At 39.1% G+C, this 18,985-nt stretch overlaps 1 protein-coding gene and 1 non-coding gene across 2 annotated transcripts; both read right to left on the reverse strand.

Moving 5' to 3' along the window:
• Window positions 1–1,349: 1,349 nt before the first annotated feature.
• kri1 (KRI1 homolog) lies at window positions 1,350–16,065 on the reverse strand. Its single transcript, XM_053611007.1, has 19 exons — window positions 15,880–16,065; window positions 15,369–15,448; window positions 15,152–15,257; window positions 14,635–14,737; window positions 13,101–13,158; window positions 12,259–12,308; window positions 12,041–12,125; window positions 11,839–11,916; window positions 10,557–10,663; window positions 9,895–10,027; window positions 9,524–9,619; window positions 9,101–9,271; window positions 7,414–7,489; window positions 7,225–7,340; window positions 6,968–7,139; window positions 5,698–5,828; window positions 5,361–5,425; window positions 5,172–5,267; window positions 1,350–3,678 (listed from the first exon to the last, which is right to left on the reverse strand). The coding sequence occupies exons 1-19, from the start codon at window positions 15,953–15,955 to the stop codon at window positions 3,183–3,185; spliced, it is 2,295 nt and encodes a 764-aa protein (XP_053466982.1). The 5' UTR covers window positions 15,956–16,065; the 3' UTR covers window positions 1,350–3,182.
• Window positions 5,513–5,611, reverse strand: LOC128604566 (Z30 small nucleolar RNA). The gene has a single exon (XR_008385200.1). It is a non-coding gene; the product is annotated as a Z30 small nucleolar RNA (small nucleolar RNA).
• Window positions 16,066–18,985: the final 2,920 nt, after the last annotated feature.

Raw genomic sequence — 18,985 nt, forward strand, 5'->3', positions numbered from 1 at the left:
ACAATACCCCATAATGACAACATGAAAGAAGTTTGTTTGAAATCTTTGCAAATTTATTAAAAATAAAAAACAAACAAAAAAAAGCACTCATTCATATAAATCATATGTAATCATGAGAGAAGTGTTGTAATGATTCATTCACGAATACAACCGATTCGATTCTCGAGTTCAACTCACTGATTCAATGATACTGTCACTGTTTTAGCTAATTTCCACATTTCTTTCTGGAGCTGCTGGTGTGTGGAAATTATTATTCACCCAATGAATAATAATAATAATAATAATAATAATAATAATAATAATAATAATAAAGTTCATTGTTCATGGTACTTGGGGAATAAGAAATTACAAGTCGAGAGCTTATAAAGACAGCCAGACAGAGTTTCTATAGTGTCTGTGTATGAAAGAGAGAGAGAGAGTACAATGGTGTTAATTACTTGTACTGTATATATAGTTATTTGTATATAGTTATAATTGTATAATTTCAGTTAATTTAATAAACTGTTCAAATTGAGTTCTTTATAGTATCTTACTGAATATGCAATAATTGTTATGCTTATTGATAATGATTGTTTTTACACCTGCCAATAAGAAAAGATCATTGGGGGCGGGGCCAGGGGCCCAGAAACCCATAGCCCTGCCCCTGATTATAATGTTGTAACACATTCACCTCACTGAGTGCAGTTATATCGCATTTTAAGTTTGTTTCCATCTTGATACTGTTGAATTTTAAAATAAATATTTAATATTAGAAAGTTATTACTGTCTACAACACTTCCCTAACCCTACAAAACATGAGCGACCGACTGTCTCCATCACGCCACATTAAGAGGCAACGTGTGGAGAGAGCAAGTGAAACACCATGCATGTCTATGCAGAACTTATATTTACATTTACATTGATTCATTTAGCAGACACTTTTATCCAAAGCCACTTACAAATGAGGAAATACAAGCAAAGCGATATATCAAGCGGAGAACAATACAAGTACAATTTTTTAAAAAGGATAATGTGGGGTTGGCAGGTAAGGGGTTAGTGAAGTGTTCATGGAAGAGGTGGGTCTTTAGCTGTTTTTTGAAGATAGTGACAGATTCTGCGGTCCGGATTGAGGTTGGAAGTTCATTCCACCATTGAGGAACAGTTAGTGTGAAGGTTCTGGAAAGGGACCTTGAGCCACGCTGAGTAGGCACTACTAAGCCTCGGTCATTAATTGATCGCATATTTCAGGAGAGAGTTGAGGTAGGAGGGTGCTGTTCCAGACAAGGTCTTGTACGTGAGCATCAAGGCCTTGAATTTGATGCGGGCGGCTACAGGAAGCCAGTGGAGGGAGATGAAGTTGGTGTGACATGGGTTCTTTTGGGCTGGTTGAAGACGAGAGGTGCTGCTGCATTCTGAATCATCTGAAGGGGTTTGATGGAGCTGGCTGGGAGCCCGAGAGTAATGCATTGCAGTAGTCCAGTTTTGATATGACTAGAGCCTGGACTAGTAGCTGTGTAGACTGTTCAGAGGTAGGGTCTGATCTTCTTGGTTATACAGAGTGAACCTACAGGATCATGCAGTTGTTGAAATGTGGTCTGTAAAGGTCAAGCTGTCATGAAACACAGTATTAGTATTATTTACTATGTGATTTATTTATTTATTTTAAATTCTGTTCTTACATTTGACAAAGATATTGCACACTCACTTTGCCATCCATCAATATTTGGGAAACATTCATTACTTCATTCAATTTCAGTAACCACTTATCCTGGTCAGGGTTGAAGTTGATCTGGTGTCTAACACGAGAACAATGGTGGGAAGGTGGGAATACAGCCTGAACAGAAGGCCTGCCCATCATAAGGCACCACACACACACACACAAACACCCCTTTAGTTTTAGGGCAGCCAATCCATCTACTGCCAAGAACTTGGAGAACTTGATTTCTGAAGATCCAGAAGCAACTGTTAGTTGCTACCTCCATATAAGAGCTGCAAAAAGAAGCCCTTTCTGACAGCATCATACAAAATGCAGCCTCAACTAGAGAAATTAGTGGAACTACTATTGGAATTGTGCATTGTAGTCAGACTAAAACAAAAGTTTGCCTGCAGTCTATTTAAAATAACTGGGATAATGTCACCTGTCTCAATGCTACCCATTGGTCATTTCTGCCATACTGTTCTAAGTGTTTATCTGCACTGCCTCCCTCTCCTCTGGAACTTTTCAAAATTATCATGTTTATGCAGCATTGTGGTATTGCCAAGCACTTTAGAGCCTGCTGCTACTTTTGCTATTTTAACAGAGAAGTCTGTACATACATTGCCATCTCATTATAACTTCGTTGTTCTTTATACCAGTGTAACTCCTATACTGTACAATTACTTACTCCAGTTTGGAAATTTTATTGAAATAAATTGCAAATTTTCATTTATTGGTTCTGACCTTTAAGGATAAAGTGTCAAAAGGAAGATTCAGGAAAATATGAAATCAATCCCCCAACACTTACCAGATACTACCACTCATAATAATTTCAAACAGTACCAGTGGATTCATTACAATTTCTAAAACATAGTATGAAAGCATGTATGATATATGCTGTTGTGAATATTGTGTATCCACCCACACTCTTACATGTGATCTCATGCACACACTCGCGCACACATTCTCCCACACCCACATTCTCACTTACACACATTCTCCCACACAAACATTCACTAAATTGATCTTTTGCATGTGATGGTCTGCACTTATAATAGCACTTTTTTAACCTTAGTGGTTCCAAAGCGCTTTACACTGGTTCTCATTCACACACACACCCCAATGGGAGCAGAGCTGCCATGCAAGGCGCTAAGTTACCATTGGGAGCAACTTGGAGTTCAGTGTCTTGATGTTTAAAGGCAGCACAATAAGTAAATTTATATAATTTATGATGAAGCAATACTGAAGCCCATTGTTTAAAATCAAACTGAAAAGTTGTTTTATTTAAAAATGAAAAAAGTTATTTCAATATTAAATATTAAACCAAGGGGCACACAGCTAATGGACACTATCCTAACTGTACAGCCTTGCTTCTTGTAAAATCCTGTACACTGATATTGATATCCTTCCTTGCCTAACTTATTAAGCAAGTGCTCCACCTGATGACATCCAAGACAATAAACTGTTCACTTGTTACAGTCTAAGGTGCATTAGCATATGCACTGTATCACTCTTTCCCTTTGTTTTTCAGCTTTTCCTTCTTTTCTTTCTGTTCTCTCTCTTTTCTTTTCTGCCTGTAGAATTCCCTGAAATGCAGCCTCTTGGGATTCAGGCCATAGGCTCGCAGTCTCTGTCTGCTGAACTCGCAGCCTCCCATCTTCACCTTCAAAGCCCCGGAAAGGACTCGTCCGCCTGGGCAGCGGATATTCTTCTTTGGCCATTTAGGCTTTTCAGTCCTCAGGGCTTCTGTGGTCTTTTCCACTTTCATCTTTTTCTTAGGCACCAGGAACACTGTATCATCCTCTTCCTCCACAGTCGTGTCTCCGAAAGCCTGAGCTGCTAGATTCTCTGCCGAGTTAGATGCTGATGCGTCTTGATCACACTCTACTTCCTGTTCCTCCTCGGATATCTTCTCACTCTCCATCTCTGTATTCTTTATGCGATCCCTCCTCTTCTTACCCACTTTCACCTTAGCACTGGATTCCCCAAGTTGCTCATCGTTCCTGCATTGCACAAGACAGAATAAAGTATAATTATTCAAATAATAATAATAATAATGATAAAAAGGTAGTTCTAGCAGCTTTCAACTACTTTATTAATTTTAAGTTACTATTAGGTCACTGTCTCTTTTTCTATCTAGACTTGACCTGCATTCTAATGTGCTGTGGCCATTTTTTTCCCCATTCAGTGTAAACATTTAACAGTGTTCAATGGTTGTTCCCTTTGAAAGGAAATGGGACTATGTGAAGGATTTTCCCAATCACGCCACACATAGTTTATTACTGACTGCACTGAACCATGAGTTTCCGTGAAACACTTTCTGTAAAATATATTTGCCACATACTTCTTTCTTGTTCTCTTCTTTAGGTTATTAACTTCTCATAAAAACACTAGCTATGAATGAAATGAAAATAATAGTAATGAACATCTATTGGCACTTGCTATTTTGATAAAAACCTAAAAGTTAAGAAAACAATTCACCAGTTCCTCATATACACTCAACATCCACTTTATGCAGTTATCCAATCAGCCAATCATGTGGAAGCAGCACATCATACAGATACAGGTAAAGAGCTTCAGTTAATGTTCACATCGAACATCAGAATGGGGAAAAATGTGACCTCTTTGACTTTAACCGTGGAATGATTGTTGGTGCCAGATGGGCTGGTTTGAGTATTTCAGAACCGTCTGATCTCCTCTGAATTTCACGCACAACAGACTTTAAAGTTTACGCAGAATGGTTTAAAAAAACAAAAAGCATCCTGTATGAGGAAGATCTGCAGGCTGAAACACCTTGCTGATGAGAGAGATCAGTAGAGAATGACCAGACTGGTTAGAGCCTACAGGAAGTCTATAGTAACTCGAATAAGCACTCTACAACTGTGGTCTGCAGAAAAGCATCTCAGAACGCACAACACAACAAACCTTGAGGTGGATGTGCTACAACAGCAGAAGACCACAACCAAGAACAAGAACCTGAGGCTACATGGGCACAAACTCACCCAAACTAGACAGTTGAATACTGGAAAAAGACCATTTTTTCCCCCCTTTTTCTTCCTGATCTTCAACTGAATCTTCAGGCTTTACGATTCCTGTTCTTGGCTGACAAGAATGGATGCAATGTGATCTGCTGTTGTAGCCCATCCTCCTCAAGTTTCGATGTTTTGTGCATTCTGAGATGCTCACCACGGTGTAAAGAGTGATTATTTGAGTTACTATATCCTTGGCAGCTCGAATCAATCTGGACATTTTTTAACCTGTCTTATCAACGAGGCATTTCCATTTTTTTTCGAGGAGATCAGCAGTTTCTGAAATACTCAAACCAGCCCATCTGGTACCAACAACCATGCAACGGTTGCATTGCATTGCTGCCTTATGATTGGCTAATTAGACAACTTTATGAATGTGCAGGATTTCCTAATATGGCATTGCAGTACTTATTTAGTTTGAAATTAGTTTCATGGTGATAGAAATTCCCATAAGCTTGAATACTCACTCAGCATACAGAGAAGCCAACACTCGTTTCTTTTTATTGACGTTCTGCGCTTTGATTTGATAATTCTTCACATCACAGAGCTCTTGCCTGTCGGACCTGGCGCAGAAGTCCAGAGAAACGTTCAATAACATGGTCTTTGCTTTCAAACACTTTCCACACTCATACTGTGCATCGCTGTAAAACCTTTACCTGTACATGCAGGTCTTCTTCAGCGAGCACCAGCGATTCAAGTCTTTTTCATCTGATCCCAGGATCTACAAAATAGGAAAAAGGTTAACAAACTTCAATAATGAGATTAGCTGCAGTTTGTTTGTTTTAAAAAAAAATTGTCATTGAGACATGTGCTCAGAGAGAAGATTAAGTCCTCAGGCCCTGGTCAGAGTTATTCCCAGAGGAACAGCAATACCAGGTCAGAACACAATCACAGCTCATCAGTGCAATGGGCTTTGTCCAGTCGAGTCTATAGTTGTGCTCACATACTCGATGATTATATGTGCATGTCTCAAGTTTATAACGGATTCATCACCTCGTCAGTCGTCAGGCCAAAATCATTCGGGACGACCTGACGGTAGCGGAATCTGCAGGGCAAGTCATCTACAATGTCCTCGTAGTCTAGTTTGTAGTATTCATCGAGGTACTGTTCAAATGTCTTCTCCTCTGAAATATAAGCATAAAAAATTCCATTCAGAATGATACAAGCCCAGCAACCTACATTCTCCAAAATACATCTTAACACTCTCTTCTACAGCAACTGTATGGTACTGTCAGCTAAAATCCGGTTTCTCAGAAACGACAAGCCACAAGTTTTTTTTTGCCTTATTAACTTCAACAGAGCGCGAGAGAGAGCAAAGAGAAAGGCTAGTGATGTTTAAAGATCCCATAACACAAGTGATGACAATTCAGTGACATTAACACCACTTCATATCTCACCACCACGACACTGATTATTTTCCAATAAGAACATTCCGTATCATGTTTTATTCTGCACACATTTTCTGTGCATCATTACTGGTAATGTTACAAAAAGAAGATCCCTAATAACTGGTCATTTGCGTGTGAAATCCGATCAGATGTGTGTAATTGGGGGATTTCCAAAGATAAAAGTAACACTTCTGTAAGAGTACTTCTGTAATGAAGCCGAGACTTCAGTATAATGCTGATTATAGGCAATGAATTTGAATTTCAATAATAAACTATTCAAAATACAATATGAACATAAAAGAGTGTAAACATGAGTGTGAGTTCATGTCAATGAAAACCTTTTTTAAAAGCTCTGTTTAAATGCAGGAAAAATGGGTGTGAATTGTTAGTAAATTAACTTGCAAGGTTTTTTGCAGGGGTTAAAGTTTTCATCTATACATCCATGTTCTATACCACTTATCCTACACAGGGTCATAGGGGAGCCTGGAGCCTATCCCAGGGAAATTGGGGCACAAGGCGGGGGACACCTTGGATGGGGTGCCAACCCATTGCAGGGCACAATCGTACACATTCACACACTATGGGCAATTTGGAAATGCCAATCAGCTTGCAACACGTGTTTGGACTGGGGGAGGAAAGCGGAGTACTCGGAGAAATCCCTCGAAGCATGGGGAGCGCATGCAAACTCCATGCACACAGGGTGGAGGCGGTAATCGAACCCCCAACCCCAGAGGTGTGAGGCAAATGTGCTAACCACCTTATAAAGTTTTCATGTTATCTGATTACGTTAGTAAACACAGTAATCAGATAACTGGTGAAGTCTGATTTCTTGCAGGTAAACACACTCAGTGACAAACACATCTCGGTTATCTTACGTGGATCAAACACTGGTTTGTTTTGCATGATCATCTCAGCAAAGTGAGACTTCTTTCTCTTTTTGCCCATGAGTGGGGCCTCATCGCCACTCTTTTTCTTCCTTAACTCCTTCTGTTTCTTTTTTTTCTTCTTAGACAGAGCCTGCTGATTGGGGTCATAATCTGCATCCATCTGTTACAGTACAAGATATGAATTTAGATCATGTAAAAACAATAACTTCAATTACTTAATACACAACGGTGTATAAAGTTCTTACAATGAAGTCAGGATCTTCACAGTTAGGCTCGTTGCTCTCCTCCTCGCCTTCATACTCCTTCTCCTCTTCACAGCCTTCCTCATCTTCACCGGTCCACGTGTCCCAATTCCAATGTCCTGAGGAGAACACTTAGTAGCTCAGAGAACTGCATCTCTCCCAAACGACAGTCATTCAGAGACAGGAACTTACCTTCCAACTCATTGTCATCGTCAAACTGAGGTTTCTCCTCATCATTCTCTTTGTAGTATTCATCTCCAAAAAATTTCTACCAAAAAAATAAGAGAGTGACTGATTCAAGTAGTATGCTAACTGAATTGAGATGCACTGATCCCATCCCACTGTACTGGTGATATGATGCTCTGATAATGATTATATTTTCCACATTTAAAAGGTATTGCTGTGAACATCCTCTCAGTCATTATTTTCTTTTAGCTAATAACATGCTTAAGAGGTTTAAGAAGGGAAATAATGAAAATGCAACTGAAATAAAGAATATGATTTGGAGGAAAAAAAACTCTCCAAAATAAATCTCTTCTCCAAAATACGTCTTAACACTCGTCTATAGCTACAATGCTGAAATGCCCAAGCCATTTAGACCTAGTTCCTCAGAAACAACAAGAAGCTGTAGGTTTGTTTGTTTTTTTTGCCTTAATAATCTCGAGAGAGAGAGGGAGAGCAAAAGGAGAGACCAGTGACGGAACTACTGCTATATAACACAAGTTATGACATGAACTAAAATCAATAAAATTATTTTAGCTAATAACGTTTAAGACAGTGGTTCTCAACTGGGGGGAGCGTGGAGAGATTGCTTTCAGACCACTTTAGCCACTTTTTTGCTCCCCCCCCCAAAAAAAAACAACGCCTAGCGACTTTCAAATATCACCAATACTGTCCTGCAAGCGTGAGGTCTTGCTTTCCCGCTGCACTCTCACCTCTCTCTGTGTCTGCTCTGTTCAGTGAGGGGCTGAGAGTCGGAGATTTAACAATGTCATGGATAACGAAATGCGCCCTTCGTCCCAATTTACATCATTCACATGCGGATGTTTTTTAGAACGCAAGACGAATGTAATGCAACATGTTAAGTAGTACATGCTATTACCGCCTAGATCTCTTGTTCAAAGTAGTTATAGTGTTCACAAACATTTTATATCATTCATGTTCCATACCTGTCCGTTATACAGTTTAATAATAGTTATTTTAAAAATCACAAGTTATGAAAAGTAATTAAAAAAGTAAAAAAAACACAAAAACAAAAAAAAAAAATCTATCTATCTATCAAAAACAGATTATAGATTTGGTGTGTATATATATATATATATATATATATATATACATATACATACATACACACACACACACACACACACACACACCGTGCCACATGGTAGGGAAGGCTTGGGGGGGCTTTAGTTGCAAAAAGTTTGAGGTTTAAAATAGGAGTATTCTTGATGTTGCATAAGATGAAGAAATTGTCAATCATCCCATTAACAAAAAAAATGTAACAAAGAATATGATTGGGAGAAAACTAACTCTAGGGTGTATTCTCCTGCTTAACACCCAGTATTCCCGGGATAGACTCCGGATACACCAGCATGACCAGGATAAAGCTGCTACTGATGAATGAATGAATGAATGAATTAAAAAATGTCCCAGCCTTTAGTGGTTTAGATTAGGAAATTACACTAAATCCAATTCCGGTTCAGATTAGCGTTTGGCTTTATTATTATTCTTTACTTTATTTTGACGGTTTGATTTTTCAGTTCCTCTGACCATTCAACACAAACCTGATCCAGGATTTGCAGTCAATCAATCAATCAATCAATCAATAAATTGTACCCTGATATGCCTTAACCCCTCTATCCTTTAGCAGTCTCACCTGCATGAGCTGGTCATGGTGCTGAGGGTCAAAGTCACCTTCCAGGTCCACCTCACTGAAGGCCAGCTGCTCGTTTCCAGTCAGCTCCTGCAATTTTTTCAGCTTGTCCATGATCTCTGCTCGCTTCAGGTTCTTCAGCTCCTTTAGTTGCTGCTGCTTCTGTTCTTTCTCCTACTCAAGCCAACAGACAAGTCACACTGTGAGACAAACAGCTGACACAATAATCTTTCTGTATCTGGTGGAGAAAAATATAACTAATTCTTCTGATTCAGGGCTTCGAAGGCTTTTAAATAACCAAAAGGGTTTTGATGGCATTACGCCAGTCTGAAGTGAACTCGGGAATAAGAGTATCAAGCGGTGCTTCAACTGTATATCAGCCTGATTCAACCCTTGATTCGGGAAACAGTGGAGACAGAGACTTACTTTTTTCTTTCTCTCCTTCACCTCGTCCCGCTTTTTCTTTCTCCTGTCGTCTTTGCTTCGGACAGACGTGGCAATGGTGCGGGGATACGTCTTGACCTGTGGATTAATGGTGCACAGTATGCAACGACTGAATTTAATTATGAAGACTGCTACTCTGTCTCAAATCATTTTTAACAACACCGTTCTTTACTTTCATTTAAAACACCATGAACAAAACATGAACACATCGTAAGTGGAAGGATTTAAGGATTACTGAGTACTAGCTGAGCATGGTAAAGCCAAATCTGTTCTTTTGTTGTTATTCACAGAAAGTGCTGTTGGTTAAAGCTAGCAACTACTTTTCACAAACTAGAAAAAAGAGAATTGCATGCCTTATGAGCACCGGGCTCCTCAAAGCGGAAATTGTAATGCCTCTCAAAGTCCTCTTGCTTCTGCAGGAACGATTCTCCTTCCTCCTCAGAGTCGTCTACATCTTCCTGCAGGAGCTCATTGTAGGTGGGAATTCTGCTCTCAAGCACACACACACACACACACACACACACACACACACACACACACACACCCCCCTCCAATAAACCTCCAATGCCAAGTGAAAGCAGCTCAATAGTCCTCATTTATCAAGTTGGACACAAACCAGTTTATTTGTAAATCGTTTTTTTTTTGCTGCTAAATAATACTTCGCCAAAATAACATCCAGTTCTACCTCAGACAAAATTCCTTTTCTCTCGCTGTTTTGTTCTCATTTTCTTTGGCTCTCTGTGAGGTTTTCCTTTTATGGAGTATTGTGGGCGTGAAAACATGCAAATCTGTCTTAGCACGGTACGTGTGTGTGTGTGTTTATCAACATCCGCACGCGAGTATGATGAAAATCCGCTTTTATAAATCAGGTCCGCTGTAAGAGGTTTTTCTGCAGCACGATGTCTTAATAACGCCAGCATTACTCTTAGTTTGAAAGTATAATTTAAACCAGAACATTCAGCTGGACTGAATTTTATACAGATGAAGATTTAAATAGGAAATCTCTAAGACTCACCTGCCCTCCTCATCTTCCTCTAGATATCCTTTGTTGAGGATGTAGTCTCGTAAAAAAGTCTCCTTATCGTCCAGCTGTGGGTCGTTCCAGTAATCTCGTAGATATTTCTGCAAAAACGTAGTCAAAATTTATATCATAGTTATAGCATGTCTACTTTATTAGGAACCCCTGCACATTTATGTAGTTATCCAATCAGCCAACCATTAGGCATCATCACAATGCAGATACAGATCAAGCAATTCAGGTAATGTTCACATCAAACATCAGAATGAAGACAAAGTGTGATCTCTGCGACTTTGATCGTGGCATTGTGGTTGGTACCAGACAGGCTGGGTTGAGTATTTCATAAACTGCTGATCTCCTGGGATTGTCACACAGAACAGTCTCTAGAGTTTACACAGCATGGTGCGATAAACAAAACAAGAAAAAGAAAAAAAAAACATTGTGTGCGCGACAGTTCTGTGGGTGGAAACGCCTTGTTGATCGAGAGGTCAGAGGACCCAAACTGTTGCCACAAAGTTTAAAGCACACAAGAATGTGAAGGAAAGAGTTCCTTTCACTGGAAGTAAGGCAAACCTGGTCCAGCATGACAATGCCCCTGTGCACAAAGTGAGCTCTATGAAGACATGGTTTGCCACGGTTGGAGTAGAAGAGCTTGAGTGGCCTGCACAGAGCCCCGACCTCAACCCCACTGAACATGTATGGGATAAACTGTAATGCCGACTGCACCACAGGCCTCCTCATACAGATATCAATGCCTGACCTCACTAATGCTCTTGAGGCTGAATAGGAATATTATTATTAATAATAAATATGGAATGGGATGTTTTTATAAAAAAACAAAAAAAGACAAAAAAAAACCCACACATGGGTGTGATGGTTAGGTTTCCACAAACTTCTGGCCATATAGTGATAGGTCTGATCACAATTTCCCAACAATCCAGTCGTGCTAAATTTATTTGGAAAAAAATAAAATTAAAAAAAATTAAAAAATAATAATAAAAAAAAAACTTTTTTTTTTTTTTTTTACACAAAACCAGCAGCTTCTAGTCAAAATAAGCTAATTAAAAAACATCACCAATATCTTAGAAATGTGTATTGTGACACAATCACAATATATGGATATAATATCAGCACATCTCTCAGCCATACTATGGAATAAGCTATCGTATTTGGTGAGGTGATAACCAAGACGATCAATATCCTGTCTTCTTAATTCCAGCATTATTCAATTCCCCATTGAGACTTGTCACAAATCAGATGTGACCTGCACTTTACTTACCATGTCCTGAACCTCATCCTTTCCCTCCAGCTCTGCCTGCCCTTTCAGCCACTCCACATAGTCTGCCTCCTCTTTGTCCTGGGATGAGGAGAAGAATTAAACTCATTTCAAGCAAACAAATAAACAAAAATTGGTTCATGGATTCTAATCTCATCCATCACTGGAAAGATGTGAAATATAAAGCCGGTTGTGGCTGAGCTACCTTCTCCTCTTGTGTTTTGTTCCTGCGTTTCAGCAGCTCATCATCACTGGCCTCATCGCAGCTGTCCTGAACAAACTGCCGAAAGCTAAAAACAGGGCAACAACAAGTACAGATTAAAGCAAATAGATGCGAGCTGTATCGTAATCAAAATACAATAAATACATAAATAAGGTGCGTTAATAATACTCGAATAGCAACGTCTATACTCATGTTCCTACCTCTCTTTTAGTTGCTTTTGCTCTTGGATGTAGCTGGGAGATGCAGCTCTCTGTGAGGGGAAAAGCATTACTGTCAGCAGGACTTGTTTAAAGTACAGCAGAGTCAAATAGGCATGTCACGAGAACCGATACTTCGGTACCAAGGCGAAGCACCTGAAAGACTACTGGCTACTGGCACATGGTATTTAAGAAGTTTTTATTGTGTATATATTATGTATAATATATGTACATATATTATGTTTGTTTGAGGCAGCTGGAATTGTGGCCATGAAACCAGCTAATGTTACGCTCCATGTAATGTTTGCGATAGCCAGTTATTTGTTAACAACAATAACGCATTGCAATGTTATAAACTACCTCCTAATGGGCCACCATGCATTGCCATTCAACCCGTGTCCTGTCGGCAAAATGTAGCCTCATGTCACTAATAATTATTCAAATGTTCATGCTTTTAATAAATCTTTTTGGCCTGCCACCATATCAGTGAATTTAAACTACTACTTGCATTCAGAGTGTAAGGGGTGTGTGTATGTGCGCATGTGCATTTAGGAGTGCACCTTAGCACATTTTATTAGCAATTATCACTGTCAGACAGTGATTGATAACTAAAATATCCCCCTCTCTCTCTCTCTTTTTGACCGTATTAGCCAGAGGAGGATGGCCTCCAAGAGTTTTTAATTTTATTTTTAAAAATATATATATTTTTTTTAAATCACACCGTGGTATCGACTTTGGTATCGAGTATCGTGTACTTTTGGTGGTATCGGTACCGACTACTAGATTTTTGGTATCGTGACATCCCTAGAGTCAGAACGTATGGGTTTTCTGATATTGTTCTGTACCTCCTGCATCTTCCTGGCAGCCTCTTCATCAGCGCTATCATCGTCATCATCATATTTTCTAAAAGAAGCGAAAGTGATTAAGTTGCTGTAAAAAGTTTGAAATATAAAATTTAAAGCAACAAATCTAACATTTACATCAGTTTATGTATTATTTTTTTTAAAAAGGAAAACATGAGACAATTGAAGACTTTTTTCGCTTTATTTTTAATTCCCACATACCAATTAGGTCTCTCATCATATGGCAGCTACAAATCAGGGAGGGTGAAGGCTATCACATGCTTCCTCTGAGACACATATAGCCAGCCAAATGCAACTTTTTGAACTGCTGTTCATGCTGCACCATGTGGTGGCGTAACACACTCGGAGGAAAGCATGATCAACCCTCTTCTGCTGCTATGAGCTCACAGACGCCTATGATTGGATAGTGTCATTGTGATTGACAGGGGTTTCATATGCTCTCTCTCCCCTCTCACCCTGACAGCACGGCCAGTTTTACTCTCTTGAGCTGCGTCTGAAATTCCCTACTGCCCTACTATCCTGGCATCCTTCTGTCTTTGGGAGACAATGGTGTAGCATTCGTTTCGGGTGAATTTATTTGCACCTTCTCGAGTGGCTGTACAAGCCAACCCGTGAGTGGCAGTCCTGGTTGCAATTGCCGCAGACAAATTGAGTCGCACGCTGTGACTGAAATTGCCGCACCTTCCGCCTGTCTCTCTTGTCAGCGAGGTGCTTAAACCTGTCCTTCTCCACTTTCTGAATGCCCCGTCTAACGGCAAAACGCCAGGCTGTACGGTCTTCAGCGCTGGATTTCACTGCCCCACTATACAGTAGGTGAAAAGCAGTACACGTATGTACTATGTCCGAATTAGTAGTATACCCGAATTCTCAGTATTCATAAAACATTAGGTGAGAAATACCTGGCTGACCTACTGCTTCCACCGAGATTCTCCGTGCATCCGAAATCACGTACTGTGACAGTACTTACTGCATATAATTCAGTACCTACTGCTCAGCCATTGATACGGTGCATACTAATCAGTATGTGTGTGTAGTATGAATATAATCAGGACATACTACATCCGCCATGTTGGCACTTTCATGTCATTTACAAGTGTCCATTGCTTCCATACTGCAGAATTGAGTACAGTGGTGGAAGCAGTATAGTAGGGTTTATGGGATATTCGGACACAGATGCTGTAGTATGGAACCTATGGACACTGCGCTATCCCATAAGGCAATAGGACTGGTGCAGAAGAGCTGTCAAAATCAAAAATTCCAGAAGGTAGTGTCAGCTCTTTTTAAGTTGTAGGTCACATGACAATGCCAACATAGCTGATGTAGTATGTCCGGATTGTATTCACACTACACACATATACTGACCAGTAGTTACCGTATCAACAATTCAAACTCATTATTTCCAGATGATAGGGAAAATGAAGATCTTATTGGTGCACACACACACACTCTGTGCAAGTGCAACCTGTCTTACATGCAACACTCAGTTGTTGGTCTTATAAACAAAAGTTTAACTTACCCTCCCCTCTCCAAGATGACTTTGCGTTCATAGTCCTTTAGGAACATTGGCTTTACAGACTTCTTGGAAGTAGAGGGTTTCTCATCACTGCCCGAGTTGGATGCTGTTAGTAAGGAGCAAGACGACAAACACTGAAAATCACAATAATTCTGTTTCACATTGTAATAGTGATAAGCCATGTTTCCATCCATGTATTTTTATGTGAATTTTGGGATGTGGCATGCACTCAATTGAGGCTGATAATTTGTTTTTAAATCAACAAGAAGACATGCGCATAAACTATATAAAAAAAAAAGCCATGTGACTTTGCCTCAACAAACCATGTGATTGGATAACTGTCTCAGAAAAGTAAAAAAAAGGCGAAGGGTGAAATGTGCCAGTTCACATTGGATGGAAACAGTGCTTTATCCTATATATATACATATATATATTCATATTCCAATTTATTATTTTTTTGCATAAGTTCAATTTGCAACTTGGATGGAAAACATAGCTATTGATTTGCTACTTCGCATACCCTCCTCTGTGTAGAACTGTGCATCCTCCTGATAAATCTTTGGGTCTTTCTTCTTCAACAGAGACAGCGTCCTGTAAAAATCTCTCTCAAGTTTGGGATCAAATTCCTGAAACGTCATTGACAAACACTTGAGGTGAGTATGAGGTTGGATGTCACTGAGCAATTCCACAAGTTGATAGATAAATACAGATCTGTGTTTGTTATCAGATGTTCTTACCACTTCACTCTCATCAGACTCTGAATCTGATGAGCCTGAGGAGCCTTCATCATCATCCTGATCTCCAAAGCGGTCCTTTACTGCAATGACATGTGGAGTTCACAGTGTTACAAGCTGTACATTTACACTGAATCATTTTTTAAGTCATAATGAGCAAACTGGACAAAACTGTAGACGTGGGGGTGGAAATGTGAGCTGAATGAATATAAATTGCACAAAAATGTAGCCGAGAGTTACTTATTTTTCTCCCTTTTTCATAACCACTGCCCCAACACTTAGGGGCAAAAGTTAGCACGCCATTATTTGACTACACGATGAAAATACACAATTAACGCACAAATAAAACAGATTTCATTGGAAAGATGCCCTCAGCAACATTCCAAGTTAAATGGACGTTTTCTAATTAATCTAATCCGGATAAAACCAGCTGCGTTACGCTTCAATGTGTAAAAACCCAGGGCTAGCAACAAGCTAGCTTATTAGCAAAGTTAGCCCGAGCAGCAACACTTACATTTCTGCAGCTCTTCCTTTTGTCTATACTTGTCGTATCTTTCTGCGAATTTTTTGTTAATCTTTAGTTCCGACATGATCACTTGGGTGTAAATGTTATTCCGGTGGATTTAACACTCCTAACTTTATCAAATCGTACTGTTCAGTTACAGCATGGTCAGACTGGGGTTGAACAACCACCACGTGACCTCTATGTCACACAAGTCGAGGTGCAAAAGAATCAACCAATCAGCGATTGAGGATGTGCTGCGCTGGAAACGCACGTGGGCTCGTCAAGGTGTTTTTATTTGTCTGTTTGTTTGTTTGTTTGTTTGTTTGTTTGTTTGTTTATTTGCATCTTTTATATATATGAACAACAGCGAACACAATACGAACAAGAGTACATGTCACTTCATTACATAGCGTCAGGGTTACATTATACAAAATTAAAATAAATAAAGAGCTTTCAAGTGTTTACACTTTATTACATTATATTCTGAATAGTCTGCAAATACTAAATAATAGTTCAAACATATTATTCACAGACGTATTTATTATTATTACTATTATTATTATTATTATTATTATTATTATTTTACATTTTATTTAGGCCTATATAATAACGTACCAGTATAGTAATTAAGTTCATTATAACGATATTTTTGTTATTTTCCATTGGGCTGAAATTGAACATAATGTATTTTTAGAAACAGATACCACCACTCACTGCAGTCTTTGAAGAATTTTTCAAATGAAGACAGTATATATATATATATATGGTCAGTCTGTACCTGTAGCAAGTTTGTATACTAAAAACAAAAGTAACCTATGGAAAATTTGTGAAACATCCCATAAAAGAATGCTATGGGAACGTTCCTGTAACGTTAATTTGTAGTTACAAATACAACCGTACAGGTTGTATCTCAAAAAAATTTTAATATTGTGGAAACGTTCGTTTTTTTCCATAATTATAAATTCAATAATTATAAATTCTTTATTCAAATACTTTGAGATACTGGATTTTTTTATTTCCATGAGTTGTAAGCCATAACCATCAAGATTATAACAAAAAAAAGGCTTGAAATATTTCACTTTATGTGTAATGAATCTAGAATATATGAAAGTTCCACTTTTTTAATTAAATTACGGAAAAAAATTAACTTTTTCAAGATATTCAAATCTCTTGAGATGCATCTGTATGGTTACATTGACAGCTGTCAATGACAAAATATAACCATAAGACAACCTAGTTGTTTGAAGTTCTAGGAACACTTTGGCCTAGAATATTTGGAGAAGACCCACATATGGGTGTGATGGTCAGGTGTCCATAAACTTTTGGCCATATAGTGTATTTATACGACTCTATTTTCCCCTTGGATCTGGTTACCCGGCTGAATTCTTTCCTTTTACTGTCTCATAATTGTAGAACCTGCATAAATTAGGGTGTTTAATGTAAGTAACGGTGAAGTGTGTGTGTGTGTGTGTGTGTGTGTGTGTGTGTGCCTACGACAAAATCCATACAGCTGCCTACATACAGGTCAAATGGCTCATCACAGAATCGTGAGAAATGCTTATATATTTAGATGTCTGACCCACTGTGGCATTGCTTGAGATGGAAATTGTTTGATTGCCAGGAACTAACATGATAAATATCAATCTCTTCCTGCACAATCTGCAGGTCCTGCTGCTTTACTTGAGCTCAGGCCTTATAGGTGACATACATTAAAGCCCCACCAGGTGGCGGTGCAGCACAGCATAACCTAAATATGTGCTTTGTTTATTTTGCTTCAGTTTTATTTTCACCAGTTGATTTCCATCGTTTTATATCAGTCTACAACCCTTTTAAGTTCAGTATGAAGTTATGCATTATGATCTAAATGATCGTTTTTCCCACATTCTGTGTTCATCCTACTGTTTACACCTACATGCATAATTATAACAAGATTTATTTTACAGCATGCAAGACGTATGTCTATACAATTACACTGTCTACTTAAATAGGAAAATCTGTACACTGTCATTTATGCAGTTATCCAGGAAACCAGGCATGCAACAGCAGTGTAATGATAATGAGGCTTTTTTCTTTGCATACCCAAGCATGTTAGGGTCAGAGCACAGGGTCAGCCATGATACAGCACCCCTGGAGCAGAGAGGGTTAAGGGCTCAAGGGCCCAACAGTAGCAGCTTGGCAGTGCTGGGGCTTGAACCCCCAAACTTCTGATCAGTAACCCAGAGCCTTAACCACCAAACCACCACTGCCCCTCAGAAATATACAGAAATAATACAGAAAACCATACAGTTACAGGTTACTAGTTAACATTAACACCAGTAATCAGAATGGGGGGGGGGGGGGGATCAGTGACTCTCAGTAACTCTGGCATGATTGTTGATGCCAGATGGACTGGTTTGAGAATTTCAGTTCAGTTTACAGAGGATTTGAATAAATACAGAAAAATACAGTGAGCTGTAGTTCTGTGGATGAGAGAGGTCAGAGGAGAATGGCCAGATTGCTTCAAGCTGACCGGAAGGCTTGAGTAACTCAAATAAGCACTCTTCACAACCGTGGTGAGCAGAAAAGCATCTCAGAACACACAACACATCGAACCTTAAGGCAGAGGGGCTACAACAGCAGAAGACCACATCAGCTCCATTCCTGTCAGCCATGAACAGGGATCTGAGGCTACAGTGGGCACAGATGTTGCCTTTTTCCACTTTTCAATTGTTTTGGAACTGTCAGTTTGAACCAGTATAACTCATTGTGATGGTTGATGTGAACAGTAACTGAAGATCTTGGCTCATATCTGCATGATTGGCTGATTAGATAATTGCAAAGATAGGCAGATGTACCTTTTAAAGTGGCTGGTGTGTATTAGTTGTCACCTCATTAATTGCTTTTACTATTTCTAATTGATTTTAATGTTGTCTCAGAGGATCTTTAGTGTCCATGACTTGCTTGAAAGTCAGGATCTGTTCTGTCTTATCTGACAGAGATAAAGACACACAGAGAGATATTCAAATACTTGAAGAGCATCAACTTTTTTTTTTTTATAACCCCAAGTATCCCCCTATCTATACTGGTGACAGATTTGACCAAAATCAGATACCATCTTTATTTACAAGGTCATGTT

Source organism: Ictalurus furcatus, chromosome 2 (genome assembly GCF_023375685.1).
Source record: "Ictalurus furcatus strain D&B chromosome 2, Billie_1.0, whole genome shotgun sequence".
NCBI lineage: Eukaryota > Metazoa > Chordata > Actinopteri > Siluriformes > Ictaluridae > Ictalurus > Ictalurus furcatus.